Source organism: Ptiloglossa arizonensis, chromosome 9 (genome assembly GCF_051014685.1).
Source record: "Ptiloglossa arizonensis isolate GNS036 chromosome 9, iyPtiAriz1_principal, whole genome shotgun sequence".
Classification (NCBI taxonomy): domain Eukaryota; kingdom Metazoa; phylum Arthropoda; class Insecta; order Hymenoptera; family Colletidae; genus Ptiloglossa; species Ptiloglossa arizonensis.
Genome location: NC_135056.1, coordinates 22,952,395 through 22,976,468, shown reverse-complemented (window position 1 = coordinate 22,976,468; position 24,074 = coordinate 22,952,395). Strand labels below are relative to the sequence as shown.

General features: G+C 50.3%; 3 protein-coding genes across 3 annotated transcripts in view; all 3 read right to left on the bottom strand.

The window, feature by feature from the left end:
• The window catches only part of LOC143151384 (uncharacterized), a 35,968-nt gene extending 17,616 nt beyond the window's left edge, over nt 1–18,352 (bottom strand). Inside the window, exons 1-3 of the mRNA XM_076320466.1 lie at nt 18,218–18,352; nt 2,557–2,965; nt 674–817 (exon numbers count right to left, since the gene is read on the bottom strand). Coding sequence (XP_076176581.1) covers nt 674–817; nt 2,557–2,965; nt 18,218–18,220 — 556 coding nt within the window. The 5' untranslated portion in view covers nt 18,221–18,352. The remainder of the gene's footprint in view (nt 1–673; nt 818–2,556; nt 2,966–18,217) is intronic.
• Nucleotides 18,351–19,569, bottom strand: LOC143151688 (uncharacterized). Its single transcript, XM_076321039.1, has 3 exons — nt 19,539–19,569; nt 19,089–19,360; nt 18,351–18,589 (listed from the first exon to the last, which is right to left on the bottom strand). Exons 1-3 carry the CDS (start codon nt 19,567–19,569, stop codon nt 18,485–18,487), a joined length of 408 nt encoding a protein of 135 aa, XP_076177154.1. The 3' UTR covers nt 18,351–18,484.
• A 965-nt stretch (nt 19,570–20,534) lies between these two features.
• On the bottom strand, nt 20,535–23,487 carry LOC143150856 (uncharacterized). Its single transcript, XM_076319382.1, has 3 exons — nt 22,888–23,487; nt 22,350–22,509; nt 20,535–22,247 (listed from the first exon to the last, which is right to left on the bottom strand). Exons 1-3 carry the CDS (start codon nt 23,057–23,059, stop codon nt 21,845–21,847), a joined length of 735 nt encoding a protein of 244 aa, XP_076175497.1. The 5' UTR covers nt 23,060–23,487; the 3' UTR covers nt 20,535–21,844.
• Between the last annotated feature and the right edge of the window lie 587 nt (nt 23,488–24,074).

The window sequence follows — 24,074 nt, the reverse complement described above, 5'->3', positions numbered from 1 at the left end:
GTGCAACCGTTCGAGTAAGATTCTCCTGCTCGAAAACACGAGAGAACGGGGCCAAGGAAGAAGAAGGAGAAGACGAAAATTGGAGAAGGACGAGGACGAGGAGGAAACGACTGGCTAAATAGTCGTTGGGGGCGTAAGAATATAGTCGGGCGGAAAGGAGAAAAGGGTAGAACGGAACGATGGGAAAGGGTTCGGGAGGAAGGGAGAGTGGATCTGGCTTAATAAAGAGGCTCCGCTCACGAACGTTCTTCCCATTGTCGGGTGGGAGAACACTTTGTGAAAATTACCCGCAATTAAGGCGATGCCATCGGGCAGAAAGGTTGTAAGTGAGCCAACGTGGTTACACGGACGAATGATAAACTTCGGAGTACTCGACTAATTCCCGATTGCTCGCTACCTTGTTTACGAGGCGCGGGAAAATCTCGTAAAGTTGCCGACGAAACTGTTACACCACCGTTCGGCGATGTTAATCGCGTTCAAAGATGTCCGCCGCGAGATGAATTTTATTCGCCGGGTAACGGTGTCGCGAGTTCAACGATCGAGAATTTTGTTCTCGTTGTTCCGTTCTATAGAAATTTCGGATAAGATGGACGGTACGGTAACCGAGACGGTATCGAGGCTACTCCGTGCGAGCGAAACCCGTTTCGCGTTCGAGGGTTTCGGACGAACTCACCGTCGATGTCGATCTCTTGCAACATCGTTCGCAGCTCCTCGGCTCTCGCGAACTGACCCAAAGATCGCATCACCCTGCCCAGCTCTTCCTTCGTGATGCTCCCGTCGCCGTCCTTGTCGAACAGTCTGAAAGCCTCCCTGAACTCTACAACAATGAAGCGACGGGGATTTAGCGAACCGCGCTCACCTCGATTTTCGCGCGTCCAACGGAAAACAATGGCCGTCCCGGGTCAGGGGTGTACGCATTATCGGCAACGCGAAAACGATGAAAGCGTGTTCGCGAACAAGCGCGGCCGCCGACGGTTAAGAACCGTGACGCTTAATGCCCAAGGCGAGAGTTTCCTTCCGGTCTTAATGCACGACCGGCTCGAATGGAATCGCGCCCCGGTACTTTAATTACCCGAAAGCTCGAGTCCGCTGCGAAAAATATTCTCGAGAGTAACGAGATAAAGGGACGGAATAACGCGCCGGCTCGACTAATTACGCGCGCCGATTGAAATCCAAAAAGACTCGACGCGAGCGACGCGAGCGACGCGGACGACACCGTGAATCGCGTACTCGGTCTCGAGCTCGGCCTCGCCATTTTTACCAACCCGGAGTTACGGGGATCGCTCGTTCGAGCTGATTAAACGCGCCGGTCGATAACATTCCGTGATGTTTGATGCTCGCGGCGAACACGACGCGAAGGGACAAGCGGTTAGGTTCGACTTGGATCGTCGGTGCTCGACTCGACCGTTTAATAGCCTCGTTTCACGGCCCATTGATTTTCTACGTACCAGCGGCTATGGTTTTCCTATAAGCACGTTCCGCACCGGCGTATCCACGCGCTATTGTTGTTCGGCCGGGAGCACAGTGAGAAAATAACAGAGAACGGGACAGAGCACTCGCGCCTCACTCGCGCGCACACCCTCGCTCGCGATTCTCCGCTATCGGCTAACGAGGAAGAAAAACCGCGCGAGAAGAATCATCGACGAATAGATGCCGCTTAACCCGGTTACCGGTTCACCACTTGCCGATATTTCGTCTTTGCTCGTTTTCTCCCTTTTCGTCTCTTTGCAACGAACACCGAATCGAATACTCGAGCTTCGAAAATCCGAACGAAACCGGCGCGACAGTTTTTCGCGGACGGAATTTCAAAGGTCGTTGCCTGCGCGGCGCGAATAACGATCGATTCGAATCGGCCGGTTTCGAGCCGAACCGATATTTGCTAATTTTCCTCGGGAAAGGTAACGCGGAACGTATCGTCGAACGTACAATTTTCCATCTTTCGTCTCGCGGAACGAGCAACACCGCTGCTCCGCCAGCGATTTACTACATACACGGGGGTGCTTTTCCCGAACGACCTCTTAATAAACGGATATACTTGGAAAGGTAACCGGATCTCGACGGCCGATCGAACGTTTTTAACGCGGAACGTTCTCCGATAACGATCTTTGGAAAAACCGAGTGGAACGGAAACGGAGAAACTCGAGTCGTCGACGCCCGCGTCGCTTTACGGGAAAGGGAACGCGACGTATTCGCGTCCCGCTTTTTCAACAAACTGCGCGCACCAGCTTTACTTTGATTCGGATTCCATTTAGGTGACATCCTTTGCTTTTAGCGTCGCTGGTTCGCCAAACGGTGATTTCAACTGGCTCCGTAAAAGACTGTTTTACGGCTGCAAAAGCGCGTCTCGTAAGCTGCTATTTCTTTATTAGCGCGTTGCGTAGAACGCGTACGAGGGAAACGGTCGAATTCAACCGTTCCGTTCCCAACGTCGAAATTCTATTACCGTTCGCGCGGGACGTGCCCGTGAAACGAGTCGATTGTCCGCGAGATATTTAACTCGGGGCCGCGGCGTCGCGAAAAAAAAACTCCGGGAAAACGGAACGGAACGGAACTCACCTTTCATCTGAGACTTGGTTATATTGGGTGTCTTGCTGGACGCGAGAGCGGTGGATCTTTTCGGCGATGCGGGTAGAGAAAAGAGAACGTTCGTCGAGAGTTTGCTGGTACCCGCGGACGACGAGGGCGAGGAAAACGCGGCGGACTGTGCTCGGATTTGACCCGCGTGCTGCGTTTGCCATCGGCGTTGCTGATACGGCTGCGAACCCGCCATGGACGATATCGATGCATCCGATTCGACGGGCACGAATGGCAACGCCATTGAGACCACTGTCGTCGTTGACGTCGGCGTTGTCGGCGCCGTCGTCGTCTTCATCGTTATCGTCGACGTGGTCGACGTCCTCGAGGAACAGCCGCTCGTCCCTTCTCGATCCTCGTTGTTTCCTACGGTACCGCTGCCCTGTCTCGTCTGCGAACAGTTCAAACCGACGATCAACCTTTCGATCGCCTTTCGATCGCCTTTCGAAGCGAAACCGTATTCCCTTTCGGACGCGTACCGCGAGTACGAAGAAGCGAAGACGAACTAAAGCCGCGTACGAGTTTTCTAGGTCGCGATTTAACGACGCGGTCCGTGGTACTCGATAGCCACAGGTGGCACGACGCGTCCAACGATGGACAGTTCTGCGTTACGCGATAAACCGGACTGTAAAAGAAACCCGGAATTACATTTTCTCGCGAACGCGCGAACAAAGACAGTCGTCGTATCGGGGTGACAGACGCTGGCCGAGAATGAAACGCGATTGCGGCGCGTACGCGTGGTACGTAGGAGGTATTCGAGTCGTTGTCGTTCCGTTCGATTTTTCTCGAGCATCGAAACAACCTCGTACGAGAACGTTCCAGACCGAGCTTCTTTTACACAGGTCGCTCGAAAGAACCCATCGAACGATCCGCACGGAAACGCTACCTTTATCGGTCGTTGATCTCCCTATTATTCGCCGAAATGAAAATATGCATCCGAATTCGCCGTTTCGCGGCCGTCTCGTAAACTCGGAAACTCGAAAACTCGAAAACACCGGAATATTCGGAGATACTCGAGGTGCATCGCCGAACCGTGTATCTCGCCACCGCGAACGTGTTTTCGCGATGTTCCCGGTAATCGTATCTGTTCTTGGTCGACGAATCGATCGTTGTACTTTGACATTCGACTTCCTCCGTTACCGCAGCATCGGTCAACGGTAATTGACGTTGTCGCGATACGCGATCGAATATCGATCGCAGTTACTCGAAGGGATAAATTCTGATAGCGGTATTCGCGTGGAAGTAATTTCGAAAGTATCGGTTTCGGTAATGGTAATATAATTCGCTGCTCGAATCGTCCGCGGAGGTTCCGACCGTCACCTTCGTTAAGGCGACGAAGCTAAAAAGTTACGCCACTCGGAATCCAAAGTTTCGGACGCAGAAACTTACGACGCGGTTTTAACTCCGTTTAGGTAGTGCGATGCACGTGTGCCTCGACGACGATAAAACACGGTTTGTTCCGCAACTTTTTATCTCGGTGGTCGATTCGATGCCGCGTTCGCGTCACGACGATAAACTTCCAGCCAGACAACCCGCCAAATTGCTATATTTTTTCTCCCACGTGGAACGAAAGATTTCGCTATCGGCTTTAATCTTTCCGTAAAATCGTGTTCGGGTATCGTGCGAACCATAAATTTGTTTTCCTCGCCGGAAAGAAACCGTCACGCCGTGCCGTGTCGCGCCGCGCCGTGCCGCGCCGCGCCGCGCCACTCCCGTATGGAAGAGAAACGAATCTGCCGAATAAAAGGAAAGAAAATCCACCACAAAAAACAAAGCGAAAACAATGAAAACAAAGATAAGTTGGCTAAATTCGAACAAAGTCTTACGACACCGAGATCGATACTTGACCCAGAATTACTATATTCTCCGGTCCGGTGAAACGTTCGAATTTGAAGTCAAACCGCGGCGAAAGTTTCGCGAATTTAATATAATAATAAAAGAGGTAGCGAATCGAGTTTTCTAGTTGGAAGTTCCCTCTTCTTTTTCCCGTTTGTTTCCCGAGCGAAAGAGCCCAGTGGTAAAATCGAATTCTCGTTAACCCGTCAAGCATTGCCGATCGACCCTGACACTTTCGTCCCCGACGACGATTCTTTGGATCGGGTTGCCGCGCCGCGTCGATTTAAATTACATTTCATCGCTGCCACGCGGGGACAAAGCGAACGTATCCTATATCGTCGAGCGCGATTCCAAGTTCTCTTTCGAATCGCCGATCCGACGAGATCGGCTCGTTTTTCGCTCGGGTCTTGCAGACGGTGCGACGAAGAGACCGCTCCGATACCTAATTACGACGAAATCCGACTTCCTCCGTAACGGTCCTTTCCTTTTGCGATCAAACGTCGTCGAACCTTATCGTTGTTCGCCGGTAAATCGAGATAAAATAGGATTTAACCAACTTTTTCCTTCGCAGTTATTTTGCGCGCCATAGCAGAGACATATTTTACCTATACGGGTAACGCGCGTGCTCGATTTTTTTACCGAGATTGCTTTCGCGCCCAAGCGAGCGAATTATTTTTGCTCCTTTGGATGTCGTTCGATATCCCTAAAGCAGAAGCACGTAAACGCAAACGCAAACGCAAACGCAAACGCAAACGCAAACGCAAACGCAAACGCAAACGCAAACGCAAACGCAAACGCAAACGCAAACGCAAACGTAAACGTAACCGAGTTGGATTCCGATTATCGCGGCTAAATTAGACGGTTCGCTGTACAGGCGATACGTACAATCGCGTGGCACGTTGAGTCTCGTCCTTCGATGTTCGCGCAAAGCTATCAATTAGCGCGAACCGATCGAAGATCGAAGATACGTATGTACGTATGTACGTATGTACATAGATCCGTTGTGGGAAAGAATAAACATAAATGCGCGGTGGAGAGATTCCGTCGCGGTATTTTCTCTCGCGTTTCGCGAGCTCTCGTTTAGCCTTTTAACCGAGCTACGCTCGAGTACGCGCGTATGTTGTACGTACGTATAGTATATACGCGAGCGCGCGTGTCGAAGGAACGCCGCGTACTATATGCATCGTTCAAAGTCCCCTTGAGCCAGGACGAGCTTTTAATTCTTTTCCGAATACTTTCACGCCGAATGGGGTACTTTGTTAACGATGACGACGAACGGTGACTAATTGCTTCGCTCGATACTCGTAAACCGTGGGGACGGACGAAAATAGACCGACGGTTGGGGGACAGTCCTTCGACCGTTGTCACGACTGTTACGGTTCCAGTATCGAATCGATCTTCCTCGTTCTCGTGGGTCTCGGTTTCACGATCCTGGAGGAATTTCAAGAAATGGCAAAATTTCGGGGGCGTGGACCGATCGATTCGACGAGCAATTAGAGGCGAACCGCGGTAAGGCGCGTAACGAGTCTCGGCCGATCGAAGGAACGCCTTCCCTGAATATCGATGAACGGAACCGGCGCAAATGCCGAGTGTTGAGACGTCGCGATTAAAACTTCGTATCGAGGGACGTCGTATTTGTAACGCGATTGGATCCCCGTTTGCGGGCAACTTTCATCGTATTTCGGTCAACGATCATTTCCAATTCGAAACGCAGCAACGTTGGGAATCTCTGGATCGACGAGTTAAAGAGCTACGGCACGAACGACCCAGCCTAGAAAAAAAAGGGGATTTACGAGCGTTGGGTGGAAGAACGATAAGACGCGACGCTCGATCACTCTGTCTCGCGTTTTGATTGAACGCGAAACGAGAAAGCTTCGTTCGAACGCTACTTCGCGCGTTCTCGACAATTTGCATGCGACAACATCGTAGCCTGCGCAAAGGAGATAGCACCTTTGCGCCGTCGTTGAACGTTTCGTTCGTTCTCGCGAGAGATCGCCAATCGTCGATTTACCGCCAAGTGTCTCGACGATTGCTGCTCGATATTCGCGTCGCGACAATGGGCGCCAACGAGGAATCGATGCCGATTTCAACGAAGCGCCGTAAAGCTTCGCGAGGTTTCGCCGCGATTGATTGGAACGCGTCGCGTAGATACTAAACGCGATTCGAAGAATCTCGTCGGGGACGTTCGAACGTAAAAGATCGCGAACGTCTCGTTTCTCGAACGGTTCGAGAGGAACAAGTTCGGGGGAGAGTTTCGAGCCTCGAACGCGACGAAACGATACGCGCGTTGGTCGTAACGCGTAACGCTCCGGATGGACGAACGAGAGAACGTGATTCGTCGAAGGTTTCGCGTACGCTTTCCGCCCGTACCTTCTCGACGCCAAATATTCCGTTTGCGAGGCAGCTTCGATGTTTCCGCGGCAAGTTTCACCGATTTCGCTCCAAAGTGGCGCAATTTCTAAACCAGCGACGCACAGTTCTCGTTTCCCTTACCGTTTAGCCCGCACGGTTGTTCGATTTACGTTGGCCAAACAACCGCGAAAACCTCGTATCTCGCGAGCCGACGAGGCGGAGGAACTGGCTCGTTGACTCCGTCCGATCTACGAGAGGCGAGCATCTTGAAATCCTTCTAATGTTCGGAAGCATTTTTCAAGATAACCAGATAAGACACAACCCACTCCATCGGCAGCGAAGCATACCCCGTTCTTCCGTGTTCGCCCGTGAACTCGAGATACCCGCGAACCTCTTTCTTTTAGGATCCGTTGGGGCGATATTCGAAGAAGAACGGCCGAGGCGCGACATTCGGGGCGAGAGAAGTCGAATCGTCGAATGGTCGAATCGTTCGAGGACGAAGAGCGCCGCAGATTCGCCGAGTGTTAATTGGGAATGCGCGAAATCGCCAAGAATTAACCGATTAATCGGCCGGTTGGAAAGGGAGAGAAACGCGTCGAGGGCGAACTCGTTAACGCTGCGGCTGACCACCCGTTTACGACCGATTTCGCGCAACGAGGCCGTACGTGACTGTAATTTCGCTTATGAGAGAGGAAATGATCGCTCCCGCTCGCGCGTGCGGGACCAAAGAAAAAATACCACCGACGTTTCTACTCGTCTTTGTAATTCGATTCGAGAGCGAGCACCGTTTTCTCGCTAGAGTCCGTTGAAATTCTATCGAGAGAAAAGTCGATCGTTTCCTCGTAAACAACTCGATGGAAACCCTCGAACGACGAAATCTTACTCGCGTTACGGATCGCGGTACGAACGCCCGCCCTCACGATTTTCTCCCGTCGCGGAATAAAAGTTTACCTTTCGACGGCATACTATATTCCTCGAACTCGTCCGGAAGAACGATCGAGATGGAAATAAAGAAAACGAGGTCGATCGAAAGAAAACACGCGGCCTATTCAACGACGCGTAGCCACGCGTCGGTTTCTATTAGCGGGCCTTCGTCGAAACATTATTTTTCAATAAGGAGCCGCAGTCTCGCGCGCGCGGCCTAAACTACCCACTACTGCGTAATTGTGAGTAGCGTCTCAACGATATTGCAAACATCCACGACTCGACGCTCGGAGCGAGCAATTCCCAATTGGACCGTAATTCTGCTACGATTAACGATACTGGGAGGAAAGGGAGGACGGCAAGTAACCCTTTCACGGTCGAGCGAAAATATCTGTACTTTTTGTCGAGGTGCACGGTAAATATTGAAACACGGTGTACGCGGTTACGCGCTACGGTCCTGTCGGTAACGGAACGTTTCGTTATCGCTTTCGGAGTCGTCGATCGCTATTCCTTCTCAGACGGTAAAGAATCAAGAGCATTGTACGTACGCGTTCGTACGTTTTTCAATGTAGGCGTTCGTTCCTGTGTAAATTACTTACGCGATGTAGCGCGCAACTACGAGTCTTCGTTGACGTCGATCGCGGCTAGGCTGCCGCGACTCACCCCGATTGCAAACGAAATATCGATTAGAACCGTTTGTTCGCCGCGTTGAAAAATGTAAAGCGACGGTGGCGGGTCTTCTAGCACGAATAACGTCCAAGTCGTTATCGACGATAGATCGACCACGTTTGTTCGCAGCCTCGTCCGTTAAACCCTTTCCCCGTTGGTTCGAAGGGAAAAACGCGTTGATCGATTTTATCTCGACGCGTCTGTCCGGTAAGCCGCGAAGACGGATCGAGACGGGAGAATATGTACGATCCGGCTTCAAGGTTGGCGATAGATACGCTATCCGGAGTGGAGCATTTTTCCTAGACCGCGTCTCGAATCCCCCGAATCGCGTCCTAAGTGGAGGACACGAGCTCGCGCGGTAACCGCGACAACGTACTCCGAAGAATTTAGTAGCGGACTCGGTCTCTATTCCTATCCACAAGGGAAGCTTTATACCCGTGCCTCGCGTACCGCGGTATTTTCTCGCCGGGGGCTTTCACTCGGCGAAAAGTACGTGTTTCCGGCCGCGACGCGTTTCCACCTTTTTCAAAAGCCTTCTAACGCGCAACGCGCGGCTACATTTTACCGGGAACTCCGTTTCGCCTGGATCAACGTGTACAAAGCGAAGAAAGGCCAAGGCAGGCCAGGGCGGAGCGACGCGGATGGCTCGTAAAGCGATGTACGCGGAGAACACTCGACGCTTTTCTAGTTTAATCGTCCCGACGACGCGACTCGGTCCGTCTCGAAACCGTCGCGTCGCGTCGCGTCGCGTCGCGTCGCATCGCGTCCCGAGACTTCGAATTTGTTCCAATTAACGAGAAGAGAACGCGGAGTAAGCGCGAGGTGTCTTCGAGGGAAACGGAGACCCGCGATCCGAGAAAGCGAGCAACGACCGACGATGAAATTTTAAATTTCATCTCGCGCGTCCTTCGGTTCGGGAAACTTTACCTCTTCCGTGTCGCACAATGGAGGCGCGTGCACGTTACGCGTTATCGCGTCTTTCACCGTGTAGAAGGTAGAATCTTGTCTATGCAAATCTAGACAAATAGCTGGCAGGTAAACGCGCGTGCTGCTCGAAGGGCGACACTACCCGTCCGTCCGCGTAGAAGAGGAACGAACCAGCCCGTGTTTCAGTTCGACGCGTACCGGCCCGGTTCGAAACCTCGCGAATCGTGTCAGCGACGTTTCGCATTACGGTTCTCGTCTTTCGCGTCGACGAAGAAAACTCGTTACCCTCGTCGAATTGTTCCCGAGAACCTCGCGACAAATTCAGGACAATGCGATTCGACGGAGAACTGAAAATTAACGACGAGCGGACTTCTTACCGGTTAATTACACCGAACCCGGTTGCTCGCCGGTTAATTGTCGAAAAGTGCAACGATTACCGAGAAGATTTTTAATTACGAAGAATTTACGGTTACGGGTGATCGGTGAACAACTTGAAAACAACCCAGATATTTCCGTTTTCGTTCGACCGTGTCTCGATACAAAGGAAACCTTTCCTTTAGGGAAAAGGAAAGCTGCTTCGCCGACATCGCTCTTTAGATTGCGATCGAGGGATTAGGATTAGAATGGCTCGATTGGTGGAGAACAGGCGTCCAATAAGCAAGAGACTCGCGTTCGAATCGGATTGGCCCGTTTCTTTACATCCGACTGCAGTTGCTTCGAAAGATACGAACGTATCGATCTTGAAAATTGGTTTTCACTTGCCAACAAATTTGAAACGACCTTATCCGATGTATCGTCGTGCATACAACGTCCATCGTTCTACTTCGCGCATCGGCGCGAACGTTAACGATTTACATTATTTTACGATAGGTACGAACGAATTGAATCGCTCGTAACGAGACGACCTTGATACGGCTTTGTCCCGTAATCGTATTTAGGTGTATCTTGTACGCGTACAGTATTCGTTAGTCGATACTCGTAGCCAGCTAGCTACCTTCCGTGTGCGAGACGCGTTCCCCCTCCGCTTCTCCGAGCGTTGTTTTACGGTTCCGTTTCGAGCAAGAATTGTACGGGTTTGGTACTCCGGAGTTGCGCCACTCGATCGTTTCCCAATGGAAAGCGGTTCGCGAAACGAAACGAAATCGTTCGGGACCCAAAGAAAAGGGACTGCCGTATCAACGTTTGCGAATTCGGATTAAACGGCGTGTGCGATTGGTAGATCGAGCGACGAATACGAGTAGAAGAGTTTCGTACCTCGTTCGAAAAATATTCCGCGGGATGGTGCGCGGCTGGTACCGTGGCGAAAATCGATCGCGCGATTTAATTTCGGGTTCTCGGATCGTTTCGAAGAGTGGCCACCGAAGTACAGCGGAGCACACAGGAGCAAACCGGAGCACACCGGAGCACACCGGAGCACACCGGCTCCCCGATAAATTCGACGAATCGCGGATGTCGTTCTTCGTCGGGGAACGGCTCCCAGTGACCGAGACCTCGATAACGAAACCGGCTCGCGTTACTCGCGTTATCGTCGACGGGACGAGGATCGATGCAACGTGTCTTAATTTAAAACGCCGCGGGCTACGGTCTTATCGCGATGTCCCCGCGTTGTTGAGTGCTACCGATCCATCTCGCTTCTTCTCTCGCTTCCTCTCTCGATTCTCGAACGATGCCCGACGCGACGCGACGCGACGCGACGTTTACGAATTAATCGCGCGAGGAAACGCGTTCGTCGAGATATCTCAGTGTTTCTCGAACGAATCCGATCTCGGTGATCGTTGCCGGTGCGATCGCAAACGACGCCGTGTAATACCGCGACAGCGGTCTGTACGCGTAGCTGTCGCGGACGATACCGTTTCGATCGAACCGACGGACGAGAATCGACGAGGGACCAAAATATATTCTTACGACTCACCGAATCTAGATTTTTCGCTAATAAGAGCAACGACGACGCAAACTGTATCGTACCGTTCGTCGATTTAAGAGCAAACTGTCCAAAATCCGTTTGGTTATTTTTAAATACGGTGTTTGCGTAGGGTGCAACCCCGATACGAGAGTGTGCATCGATTCTAGTAAAGGTAACGCAAATTTTACACGTATTTACGTATGTTTTATTGCACGAAACCAGGGTTCGTTTACGCGATCGACGTATTTTTCCAAACTTTCGACAAGCTGCGCGTAAAACGCCAACGGCGGGCACCAAGTGCTCGTGTATTTTTATTAACACCGGCGATAAACAACGAAACGTTATCGAACGACGAACGATGATTTTACGGTTACGGGGGTGTTTGTCTTCGCAACGCGGTGCCCGCGATTCCGATGGCGGTCGGACGTGCTAGAAATTATTACGACGAGTATTCGTAAACGAGCCCGGTGTCTTGAATTTACCGCGATCGTCTTCGAATATGTGCGACAGCTCGTAAAGCGTAAAGAAAAGTGAAATACGGGAAGAGACTCGTAAAGTAAAGAACACGGAGTGTTACGTCCGAGCGTCTCACCTTTCATCTTCGATTAAATATTTCAAAATTCGGGAAACATCGAACCTCGTGGTTTTAACGAAGTAAGCCGAGTAAGTCTCCGAAAGTATCCATCCGTCTCTCTACGAATACCTTTCGCGACCTATTTGTTCGTCGTCTCGGATTTTTCAGCTTCTCCCGTCTCCGTTTTCCGCGCTCGCGAAAACTTCTAGTTCCGTGCCAGAATCGGAGGATGGAAAAGGCATATACAAGAATCTCCAAGTTCGCGAAGAAAGTTGAGACAATGAATAGAGTTACGGCGGATACCGTGAACGGTGAAGTTTATTTAAACGCGAGTTCGTTTGCTTAATATATTCTTCGGAGAGGAAACGCGCGTCGGTGCGGCCGACGACGTCGTAGAAATGGCCCAACCTCGCCGAAATCGACTTTGGTCCTTCGCGAACGCTACGTTTTCGAAAGAACGTTTACCATTTCGCTTCGACGTACACCGGTGTCGCTCGAATATCGTGGAAACTGATCGGATAGAGAAACGCGGAGTAGAACGCGGTCGCTAAGAATTCAAGGTGTCGTAAAAATTTTACGATTCGCCGTGCCAACTTCCTCGAGTTCTCTCGTACTTTGTACGCGAGTTATTCGCGATATTGTTGCGTGGTATTTCTCTCGGAAACAAATGGAAAGAAAGAGCGGTAGATACTTCGTAGGTTTATAATATTTCGCGAGAAGGACGAAGGATGTTTCGAATCGGTCTTGAACGTTTCTAGGAAACTTCGAATTACGAACCCGGCTCTGTTCAAACGGAAAGCCATAGCTCTTTTTACGTCGTACGAAGGCAGCTGTCGAGACGAATTTAACAACGAGGGACACCGTACGTTGAAAGACAACGAAGAGGAATTGGTACATACCGGAGGAGGGATTTAAGCAGAGTTCTGGGATCGTTGTTCGAGCCAGCTTGCACCGTGTACGAGCACATCTCGTATTGTCTTTTATTTCTATCCTCGTGCGACCCGGAACATTATTGTGCACCGTTGAATTCGTTTGGCATCCGCGTTCGTACAATATGAACAAAGTTGTATAGCGTACCATCGTTTTTACTGTCCTATTTACGAGAAAAATGTTTTCGCAAAGGTTTCCGAACTTTGGAGAAAGATATTAATCACGGCGTGTAAACTAATTACTCGGACAAACACGGCGATGCAACACGGTCGATTAAAAATCATGGTGCTCGAACAGCGCGACCATAGATGCCGAGTAACGGAACATACCGCGGTTGTTGTAAAATAATTCAAAACCCCTTTTACCGAGGTCCGTTTCGCTCGTTTCGTGCCGAGCGAAACTACGAAAATAAGCGGCGAACTGCGTCTCGCTCGCTCGCTCGCCATGCTTCGAATTGATACGCTCGCCCGAGTTTTCAATACGCGCAACTCGAGCGTAATTAATATTCGAGGTTAATTAAAAAATCTCGGGCATTTTATCCCCCGTACCGCGGAACGTATCAAAAGAAACCTCCCACAACGCGCAATCGATAGAGAAATTGGCGCGGTTCGCGCGCAAAACGCCTACGAAGGTTCTTTCATCGAAAAACAAGAGAAGGAAACTTTTCACGCGCGAACGCAACGAAAAGGCAGAAGAATTTTCATTTGGAGGAAAAGCACGCGAGAAGCGTTACTCGCTTTGAACGCGAAGGAGGACACGAAGGTTCGATATCGGGGAGAACATTATGCGCATTGTGCGCGCAAACGCTAGGAACGTATCGTTCGTAGACGCACGCTCGACCGGAACGACGGGACGAACCGACGAAGCGACGAAGCGACGAAGCGACGAGGACACGCGAATACCGGTACTCGAATTCAAAGTATTCGTCGGTTCGACCGATCCGTGAATTTTCCACGGTCTTCGAAAGATATTCGGTTCAGACGCGAGTAATGCGATTCAATGAAACGATACAACCGGATACGGTGCACGAATAGACTAAATAGGTAGCTACCTTCGAAATTTAATCGAAACCGTAAACGTTGCACTCCGATCGGTGAGGAACCATGGTGTTCGTCGAACGTTGCGGCCTACGATTTTCACCGTTTCCGTTATTTCGACGAAACAAGACGAACCAAGAAATCTCGTTGGCGAATAAGTTTTTTTTTCGCGATAAAGCCGAGAGAATTTCGGACATTGAAAACTCGGGTAGAAGGATGGGAAAGGAAAAGAATCCTCCGGACCTAACCCGTAGATCGTGAAAACTGACGTCGTTGCCGCTCGAACGAAACGTTTCTGTTCTTCGGCGTATAAAAGTATTTCGTCCGGATGAAGAAACCCATCCGTGAAATTTACGGCCCGATATCGATTAAATGTTTTAGTTTCGTAAATGTTACGGTTTCGGGAACTACCTCTTCGTACACTTTACGATTCACCGGTAGAAAATAAATTTGTCGCTTCTTTATCGTTGGTTCGTCGAAATGAAACTTTTACGGCGGTCCTCGTTGAGCGCGATCCTCTCTCGCCGACCGAAGCTCCTCGTTTACAGGAATGTAATTATCGAAGGTTACATTGTACAAGGTGCGCGCGCGCGCGCGCCCGCGTCTTTCCGAGCCCTCGCGTCTTCTTTTCGCCTTTGAGAATTTCGTTGTAAGACGCGACGCGAGACCGAAAGGGAGAACGAACTTTCGATAGGTACGCGTTTCTTTCTTTACGCGAAACGAAAACGATCGGGTCAGCGGTGCCCCGTAAATTTCGCGCAAAGTGGCGTTGTTGCGTGCCCGACGCGCTCAAGTATCGTTCCGATACTTTGAAAATAATCCGACGCCCGCTCCGAAACGAATCTTTCGTTGGTAGCGTTCGCGCCAAGTATGCGTAAGTATCGTGTTTTTTTTAATCGAGTTCGAGCGTTACGTTGAAATTACGAATTAAATAGAGCCAACTGGGCACGCTGGTAACGTTGCCGGAGCACAGCGAAAGGGAATTTCTTCCCCTATCCTGGAACGAGACCAGAAGAGAGTCCGAACGAATTAAAATAACGAAACGTTCACCTATCTCTTACGAATTACCGGGGAAAATGGGATAGCCTAATTAGATTCGGGGTTCGTAGGTCGTCTCCCTCCTCACCGGCGCGTATCTCCCCTTGGTCGTTCCGCGCGCGTAAAAAAGGACCTGTTAAAGCGCTGTAAAGGGGCACCGCGAACCAACGAGGGAACATCGCGATACGCGACCGCATGAAAGAACGCGGACCGCATTCCACGCGTTACGATATATTGTAGTCGAGACGCAAACTGCACGATGCTACGGGACAGGACGGGACGGGACGGGTGAACTCCTCGGGTAAACACACACACACGTAAGTCGAGAACCTGGAACACAATTTTTCTTTCTACCGACTCTCAGCGAGTTTTAAGCGTTTCGCGAACCTTCGAACGATGCCGGCGATCTATTTACGCGATAACGATGGATCACGGGCACGTTTCGTTCGTTCTCGGCTCGTTAACATTTTCAAAGCGAGCCTGGTGCTTCGCGACGAATCCGAAACGATGGAATCGTCGAAAAAGCGACACGCGAGCGGTTTTCCTTTCTTTCGGTCCATTCCTTTAATCTGAGCTTAACAACGCGCAATTACACATGCACGTGACGCGCCGGTTTCGAGCTCGAACCTTTTAAAGTACGATTCGGGTTACGATTTCGATTCCGCCGTTCGAAACGGAGAAAACCGACTCGGACTACGGACCAGGGACTTTGCTCGAAACATTTGGCCGTTTCGAGGACGCTGACGGGGCTAGGTAATTGTTTCGCGACACAGGCCGAGCAAACTTACACCCGACGAGACAAATGTTTTTCACGGGCATCTCGCCGAAAGCCTATCGAAACGCGGTGCGTTTTAATTCGATCAACCGAATCGATACCGTCGTAATTCGCGAATCGATCGAACCGAGTAATCGATGGGGAAACGTTCGATACGGACCACGGAACACTGGAACTTTCAGGGATTTCAACGCGCGGGAAAATCTTTCCGAGATTTCTTTTTTTACAGAAATTTCAACAAATACGCGTAAAAATTCGATTCGTCCGAAATACGGTCCACTTTTACGCGTACGTGGTTACCGGTAGCTAAGATATCGTCTCGTTGCGAATCATCGAGTTACATTTACATTTTTCTATTCGGAGTACGTTTCATTGGCTCTTGTACAATTCTGCCAACGAATAAAAAGTTTTCTCATTCCCGATGCAAAGGACGATTCGCTTTTAAACTCGATAAACTCTTCGAATATAGCTACTTTTTCATACTTTCTTGGTACACCGGTCGCATTCCTTGAAAAAAAGTTATCCAAACTTTGAAACAAATGGTAATCCGTGTCGAGTGGATCCGATTCGAAGAACCGTCCGCTTTTGGTATCGATAAACCCTTCGAATGCGTTTCTCGCGCTTTCTTACCGAACCTTTCGAGTGGACGGTGAAAAGATTTGATCGTACGCGTACTTTCGTTGCAATACTCGTTCGGTTTTAAAAATGGTAATCTCTTTCACGAATCGGTGCCACGCGACGATTATCCGACGTGTTTCTCGAACGGATATTGGAAATCGTTTTCGATACTGCTCGGAAACGAGACCCTTTTCGAATAATTTTTACGGAACGGTGTAAACGTTCGTTGTACACGGTAGTCCGATAAAAGGGCGGGGGAAAAACTTAGGCAAACCGAACGCCTAGCTCGCGGAAATAAAACACGAATATCGTTTCGAGCGAAAGCGCGCAATGTTCGTCTCCCACGTAAAGTCAACAGCCGATCCCAAACTCTGCTGTAGATTCGTTTGCGCGAACTGATAAAACGCCTCGTCGCGGGCCAGCGATAAGCACCGCGATAGACTGTTCGCTCGCTGATAAAACTCGCGTATCTAGCGCGCTCCGCGAACGGTGCTCGCGCGCTTACAATTGAATTCGAGCGAAAAGTTGGCCAACGGTGCGTTCTTTCGACGATCGCTTCGTCCCATTTGTCTCCTCGTACGATGACGCGTGTATTCGGAATTTCCAGTTCTCGTGCATCGAATATTCGTCGACGATAAAGGCACGCGGTAACCGATACAGGATTCGTGCAACGATTCGTTCGACGAAGACTCGTTCCGAAGAAGAAGGATGCTCGAACGTGTTTCGGTCCGGTCGACGTTTCGACCAACGAGACGATTTTCCGAGACTCGTAAATAAGAACGCGAGACAAACTTTCGGACGGAATTTCATTCACGGAGAACTTTATTCCCGAGATTCGATTTATCCGTTTGCGTAGATTTGCGACGATTCGCGACGATTCGCGAAGATCCGCGATCGCGACAGCTAATAGGAATAAAACTCGAACAGCGTCCTGCGCGTTGTTGGGTATATCCGTTTCTGCGTTTCAATCGCGGCACGAAACTATCCGGTATGTCCCTTTGATCGTTCCAATCGTAGTCATAGTTACTGCATACCGCCGGTAAGTTCTATGGAATTTCACCGTAATACGAACCGAGTATTTACTCGGAACCGGTAATGAGCGCGCACACTTCGCGTTCGAAAGTTAAAATAAGGAAAACGCCAATGCATCGTTAATGTCTCCTCTCGTAATTCGGAGCAAAGAGTGACGTGCACGTAAAAGAACGTTCACGGACGTGCGCAACATCGATTCGCTTTACCCTATTCCGGACCGCGTACACTCGATACAATATAGATGCATTTTCTGTCGGAACACCAAATTCCCCCGTTCTCGGATCACTTTTTCCAGCAACTGGCCGTTTTCAGCGGAGATCGCGGACCAGCGATTCTTCGCGGGAGTCAACGAGAATCGCTCGCAAAGGCTCGGGCACTCGTGCATTCCACGATGCACCGTTTTTGCGACGAAGCTGCGATAGCTGCACGCGAAATATAAAAGGAAGGATAGCGCGAGGTTGAACGCGTTCACGGAAGAGGAAGACGCTACGGAGTGCGAACGATCGTGGAGTTGGGTAATTCGGCGCAATTAAAGGAGCTGTTTCAACCGTATTCTCGGATCGGAAAAACGAGTCGAGGGTCTCCACGGATCGTTACGCTTGCACAAGACCACCGTTTTATCGCCCGCGAGAACCGACAAAATTCGCGGGCGGATAAAACCAAAGTACGGGCTTTCTTCCCGACGAAAAGATATCCGCGTCGCGAAACTGTACGCTCTATCGCTCGCGCCCCTGTTGTCGTCTTCCCTTTTTTTGGCAAAATCTCTCGACGATTTTTTCTTTCTAACAGGTTGCCGAACGTAACGAAACGTAGGGAAAAGCACGCGAGGCGTGTTACAGCGATTCGACGTTTCTGCGTTTATCGTTTCTCGTAAGCTCGTTCGAATCGTTCGACCGTTCCGCGAAACGATTCAACGAAGAAATTTCTCGTCTACCCGGATAACGCGATAGAACGGCGCGCGACCGCGAACGTGCCAGATCGGAAACGAGAACCGAAAAAAAGGAAGGACGGAGGAAAAAGCTACTTACCATCAGTAACTTGACTTTGTTAACCAAAGGGGATGTCGTAAGGAACTTGTTGACGGCCGTCAATATTTTCCCTTCCAACGTGGCAGCGTTTCCGGCGTCTCGTTCTTGCGAACATCCGGGCCCGATGTCCGCTTCTCCGGGGCTGGGCAACAACCCCCGGCAGTCCCGCGGGAAATCCCTCTTCTTCAGTCTCCCCGCGGGCCCTCGTGGCTTTTCTGCCCTTTCTGCTCTCGCTCCCTCAACGATCACGCTTCGCGCGCGTTCCTCCTATCCGCAACGAACGCGATTACCCAATTTTATTCCGGCAAAACCCCTTAAGACATCCGTTACACCGCGGGGCTGCTGATCGCGTATCCTCCAGGGGCACGAACTCTGCCGGAATAACAAACGAATTCGATAGAGTCGAGGATCTCGTTCTCGTCTCGTCGACGCGAATTGATCACGACGCTCGGAGAGACCGTCGAAATTATTTGTCCGCTGGTATCGTGTATTCTCTGGCGAAGAACGAGGATCGGAGTTCAGGTACGGTCAACGGATACCATCGAGTCCAACGGGACAACGCCGACGAGCGACGATCTCAGTGTCTCTGTTCTTTGATATCGTTTATTTCGAAAATCGTTTACACCGAGGATAGATCGGACCGAGCGCGCCCGTTCCTCTTATACGCAACATGTATATTTTTACGTATCTATATATCTATGCGCGCGCGCGTGCGTGTGTGCGTGTGTGCGTGTGTGCGTGTGTGCCTGTGTACGCGTGTGCGCGCGTGTGTGCGTGTGCGTGCGTGCGTGCGTGCGTGCGTGCGTGCGTGCGTGCGTGCGTGCGTGCGTGTATATATATGTATATATATTTTTATTTTTTTTCAACGAACAGCTTTGTCTCGATACCGCGAGATCCAAGAATCGGTGGCTGTCGAAGGGTCCTTAGGGTTCCGGCGATGCCGCGTTCTCGACATGGACTGAAGTCCGGAGCGGGCCGATGGATGCTGCGAGTTGCTCCAGAGGCAGAAGAACGCGCGCGCGAGAGAAAGCCGCGCGTGTCGAAGGGGGAATAGAGACAACGCGCGAGGAGGGGTGAGAGAAGCGGTCACGAGGTAGGGGTTGATACGTGGAGATCGTGAGACCCGGGGAGAGGGTAGAGTGTCTATCGAGGGAGGGAGTGAATAGAAGGGTAAGGAGGGAAAGGAGGGAAAGGAGGGAAAGCAGGGAAAGGGAGGGAGAGGAGGGAGAGGAGGGAGAGGAGGGAGAGGACGGAGAGGACGGAGAGGAGGGAAAGGGGGGAAAGGAGGGAAAGGAGGGTTCGCCGAGGGTAGAGTTTCAACGAACGCCACTAGTTGCTGGCAACCCTTGCATGTTTACGTGCTCGACGTTCGAGCTCGGTTGCCGATTACCGCCACCGATACGCGAGACCTTTGTTCGATCATCGAAACCGAAACGTTCGAGAAATCGTTGAATTACCGTCACATTTTTATACGAAGATCGAAATTAATTAGACGGATTATAAACGACAACGGTTATTTATCATCGAATTATATTATACGTTCGAGAGGATCGGATCGCGCTCCGAAAGATATCGCGGTATCCTTTTTGTTTCGTCCATTGTTTCGTTCACTTTGACGATCAAATATTTTACGAAAAAACGAGACAATGGTGCGCGGAAACGATGCAACCTCGTTGTTTCGACGTTCGGTCGTGCCGATGAAAAAGGAAACGTCGCGCGCGAATGGAATTTCTTGCGGATTTCTCGTATTTTTTATTTTTTCGCGAAACTGGATCGCTCGAGTGTTGCGATAAACAATGTAACGCGATCCTCGCGATCTACGCGAAAGTCGAAAAGTCGATAACGAGCATTTAAATTTAAACGCGAGCGGACAGGTAGTACAAGTGCGAGAATTTCTCGTGTCGCGATGCCACTCCGTTTCGGTGTTTCGCTGAACGAGCAATCCGGGTAACTCGGTTCGAATCAAAATTCAATTTGCCCGGTGCGTTTCGTTATAATGGCTCTGAACAAAATTTCGTTTATCTCCGCCCAGTGAACGTTACAGCGAGCGGTAATCTCATAGACAGCGAAATAAATCGATGTTTGGATTCTACGCTTCCTTTGCTCCTCGCGAAATCGAGGCAACGAATAAAAACTCGTTCGATCGTTGTTCATTGTAATTAGATGTGCCACGAGAATCCCGTTTTACGCTCGGCTACGAAAGAGTGTCGCGTACAGAGGATACGAGAGTAGATAATTAATTCTGGTTCGCGTCCGATACGAATGAAGCAAGGAACGCGACGTCGGGGTAGGTAAAAAATAAATGTACAGGTAGTTTGTCCTGTTCTTTATTCGTACATTATACGCAATGGTATACGCGTCGAGTTCAAGCTGCCGATTACCGGCAGTCGACCGCACGCACCGAAGTAGGCCCTGTAATTTTCGATGAAATTTTACGTTTTTCTAAAGCGATGATACCTGAAAGGTCTCCTTGCCGTATCGAGATGCAAACGATCTTAAGATCGTTTGCGTCGCCGTCGAGTTTCTCGAGGAATAATCGGCTTCCCGGTGCTTTCCCTTTTTTCGCGAAAAACTGGATTTTAACCGTAAAATTTGCCTCGAATTATTCGTCGAGGAACGTCAAGTGATTCGCACAGCGTTGGTAACGATAAAATGATATTATATTCGATGTTGCAATCGTTTTATTTGAAAGTAACGAACAATCGAACGGTGAGAAACAAGTAAGTGGATACAAGTGGAGGGTTGAAATTTCGAATCGGCTAAATTCGTTCAACGACGAACGTTACAATTTGTTGTCGCATCGAGTATTAAAATCGATTCGGTTTCTAAATTAAGTACGTAGCGTACTCGCATAGGTATTTCGTTTTATTCGTACGGAACGCGAAGAGAGACTTCGAGAGCGCGGTACAAGTGCCGCCACCTACTCGCGCTTCCCCGAACGCAAACGAACCCTGTATCGACTACGAGTAACGAGTTATCTTCTTACGGGTTTGTTCGTTCCACGTTTGCCCGTGTCGGGAGAATATCGAGAAAATGTTAGCGACGTTTATTTGAAATTACGAAAATACATATGGTGTGTCGTTTCGCGCGCGAAAAACTGTACCGCGTTTCGCACGGTACCGATACAGTAAAATCGTCGTCGCGTTGCGCCGACGCAATAATATTTCTATTTCTGCATTTGTCGAAACAAGTTTCCTCGCATAATATTATATCACAGGTATAGGTACTCGAAGTGTTTACCGTAAGTGGTGCTCTTTCACGGAAAGCTACGTTTCGAACGTTCCTAAAGATAATCGCAGCACCGTATCGGCGATACGAACGATCCACGATTCGCGATATCATCGGGCAATTATCAAAATCAACGGAACCGCAACGTAGCCGATGTTAAATGACTCGTGTAGCTACGAGGGAGCGTGCGTGCACCGTTACGCTCTGTGTGAAAATTCAAAGTCGAAAATTACGTTGAGTCGTGCAGGATTCACGGAATCGATGTAATTGTATCGCAGCGTGTAACGCGGTTCGGTCGGTGGGTGGATGGGTGGATGGGTGGAACATACTTACGTATCCAGGTCTCTGGCGCTCGACTTTACGAATCGCGATCGATCTCGCATCGACGCGAGGAAATTATCATTGATTATTGTCCGGAGGACGTAGCGCCAGGGCCAAAACTTGTTGCATCTGTATCCTCACGTCCAGTTTCTTCTCTTCCGGTACTTGTCGAATGATCGGCAATAAGGAGAGCAGAAACATTTTGTCGTAATCGTCCTCGTCGTAAGCAACGCGTTGGCTGCTGTGCGAGGACAGCATATCGTGAATTTCGTTATCGAAGGACGTGAACGACGTCTCGCAAAGCTGCTTCGGATAACGGGGACACATTTTATAGGATGCGCCCGGTTGAAGATACTCCCTGCCCGTCGTAATGGTAGGAGCGGCGTGGGCCAATGGTACGTCGTATTCCTCGATCACCGGATTATCAACTTCGCCCTCGCTTTCCTCGGATTTGCAATTACTTAACGTCACTCCGACGCTTCTGTAACGTATAGTTGTACCGATATAGGACCGTTTGTTTGCGCGTTCATCGTTCGGGAAAACGATGTACCATCGAACAACACGGTTACTCGACTATACCAACCGTTTATTCTCCACCGTTGGCATAAGGAACAACAGCTGATCGAAATACATGTATTTCTTTCGTTTCCGACCAGCTGGTCCCAATTTCTGCGACTTCTGAAGCTTGAGCTCCTTCATGAAATAGTCGCGAATGTTTCTCCACTTTCCTCGTAAATTTTTCTCTGGAAATCATAGACACAGTACATTCGAGTATACCCGTTCAAGATCGATGCGCGCTCGAGCGAGATTACCGACGGTTCGATACGATCGATTCCCTACGTAAATTAATCGAAGGTAAAACGTTATTTCTTCCATCTCCGAGCCGAATCGAAAGAAAGGTATTTCGAGTTGGCGAATTATCTAAAATCTCCGAGGTATCGATCTCGTTTTCCACTCGAGGATTACGTAAGCGAGAATCGCGTCGGTTTCATAACCGCGCGACGAAAAAATTGCAATACTAATTTTAAAGGACTGCGGGTACGGTCGTCGCGAGCGGTGCCAGGGTCGAGCAAGTGCAAGTGGAGGAATCCGGATCGATCGATCGCAAGAGGCTGTAATACCTTCTACGTTTCTCTCCTCGTCCGTCAAGCGCGCCCAATTCGGTACCATCACCTGGCAGACCTCGTCCCACGCGGTCATCTTGGCGTTACGGTCGTTGTACTCGCTACGATTCACATCGTAAATTGCCGGTCGTTTCTCTATTTCCTCGATAAATTTTTCCGTATCGAACATGCCGAATCGATTCTAACAAGACCGCCACAACCGACAACCCTCGGGGTTTCTCGTCCGTCTCTCCCCGATATACTTTTTCTTTATTTTCTCGTTCTACCGAGAGTGTATCTGGCAAAACACGCGACGAACGAGAGAGAATTCGGGCTTTCGGTTAACGATACCGCGGCGTACGTATAAGGGGGGTGGTGAGTTTCGACCAGAAACGTGGCGATTGTTCCTCGACCACTCGAAAGAGATACGGGATTATCGAATTGGATTGATTCTCGACCGTGTAGACGGCACAAGCCGAGCGATATTCGCGGTCAATGAATCGCGAAATCGATTAATCGAGACCAACCGCGAAAATCGAGAACCGTTCGAACGAATGGCAAAAGAATTTTGGACGGAAACGTGTCTCCCGCAGGCGATTCTGGTGTATATGTTAGCTACGCCGTCGCCGGCAGCTTGCGCGTCACTGCGGAGAAACCGTTGCACGGCCAGCTTGGTTTGGCATCATGGCGCTAGGCTGGCGTGCGGTTGCGGTTGCGGAGCGGAATCTATGCCGCTGCTATGCCGCAGCGTTGCCAAATCTACCGGCGAGAGCTGAAAGGCGACGGAACCCGCGATCGCCTCCTTTCCCGCGTTGCGTGCTTGTGTGCGAAGCGTCGCTCGTTGGCTCACCGGCTCGTTCACCGGATCGCTCACCGGATCGCTCACCAGCTTGTCGCCTCGTCGTCTCGTCGCCCCGTCGTCTCGTCGCCGCATTTCCAATGCGATCCTACCAACGCGCATCGACCGCACCGGATTTATAATAACGCGTGCGAGAAACCGGTGGATCGCTGCGAACCGGTTGTAGGAGGTATCCCGATATTCCCGCCCGAAGAATCCCCCCTCGTGTATCGCTACCTCTATAAATAGATCGACCGATCCACTAATGTAAATTCGAATGCGATTACGCGATTACGCGATTACGCGATTACGCGATTACACGATTACGCGATTACGCGATCACGCGATCACGCGATCACGCGAGTTC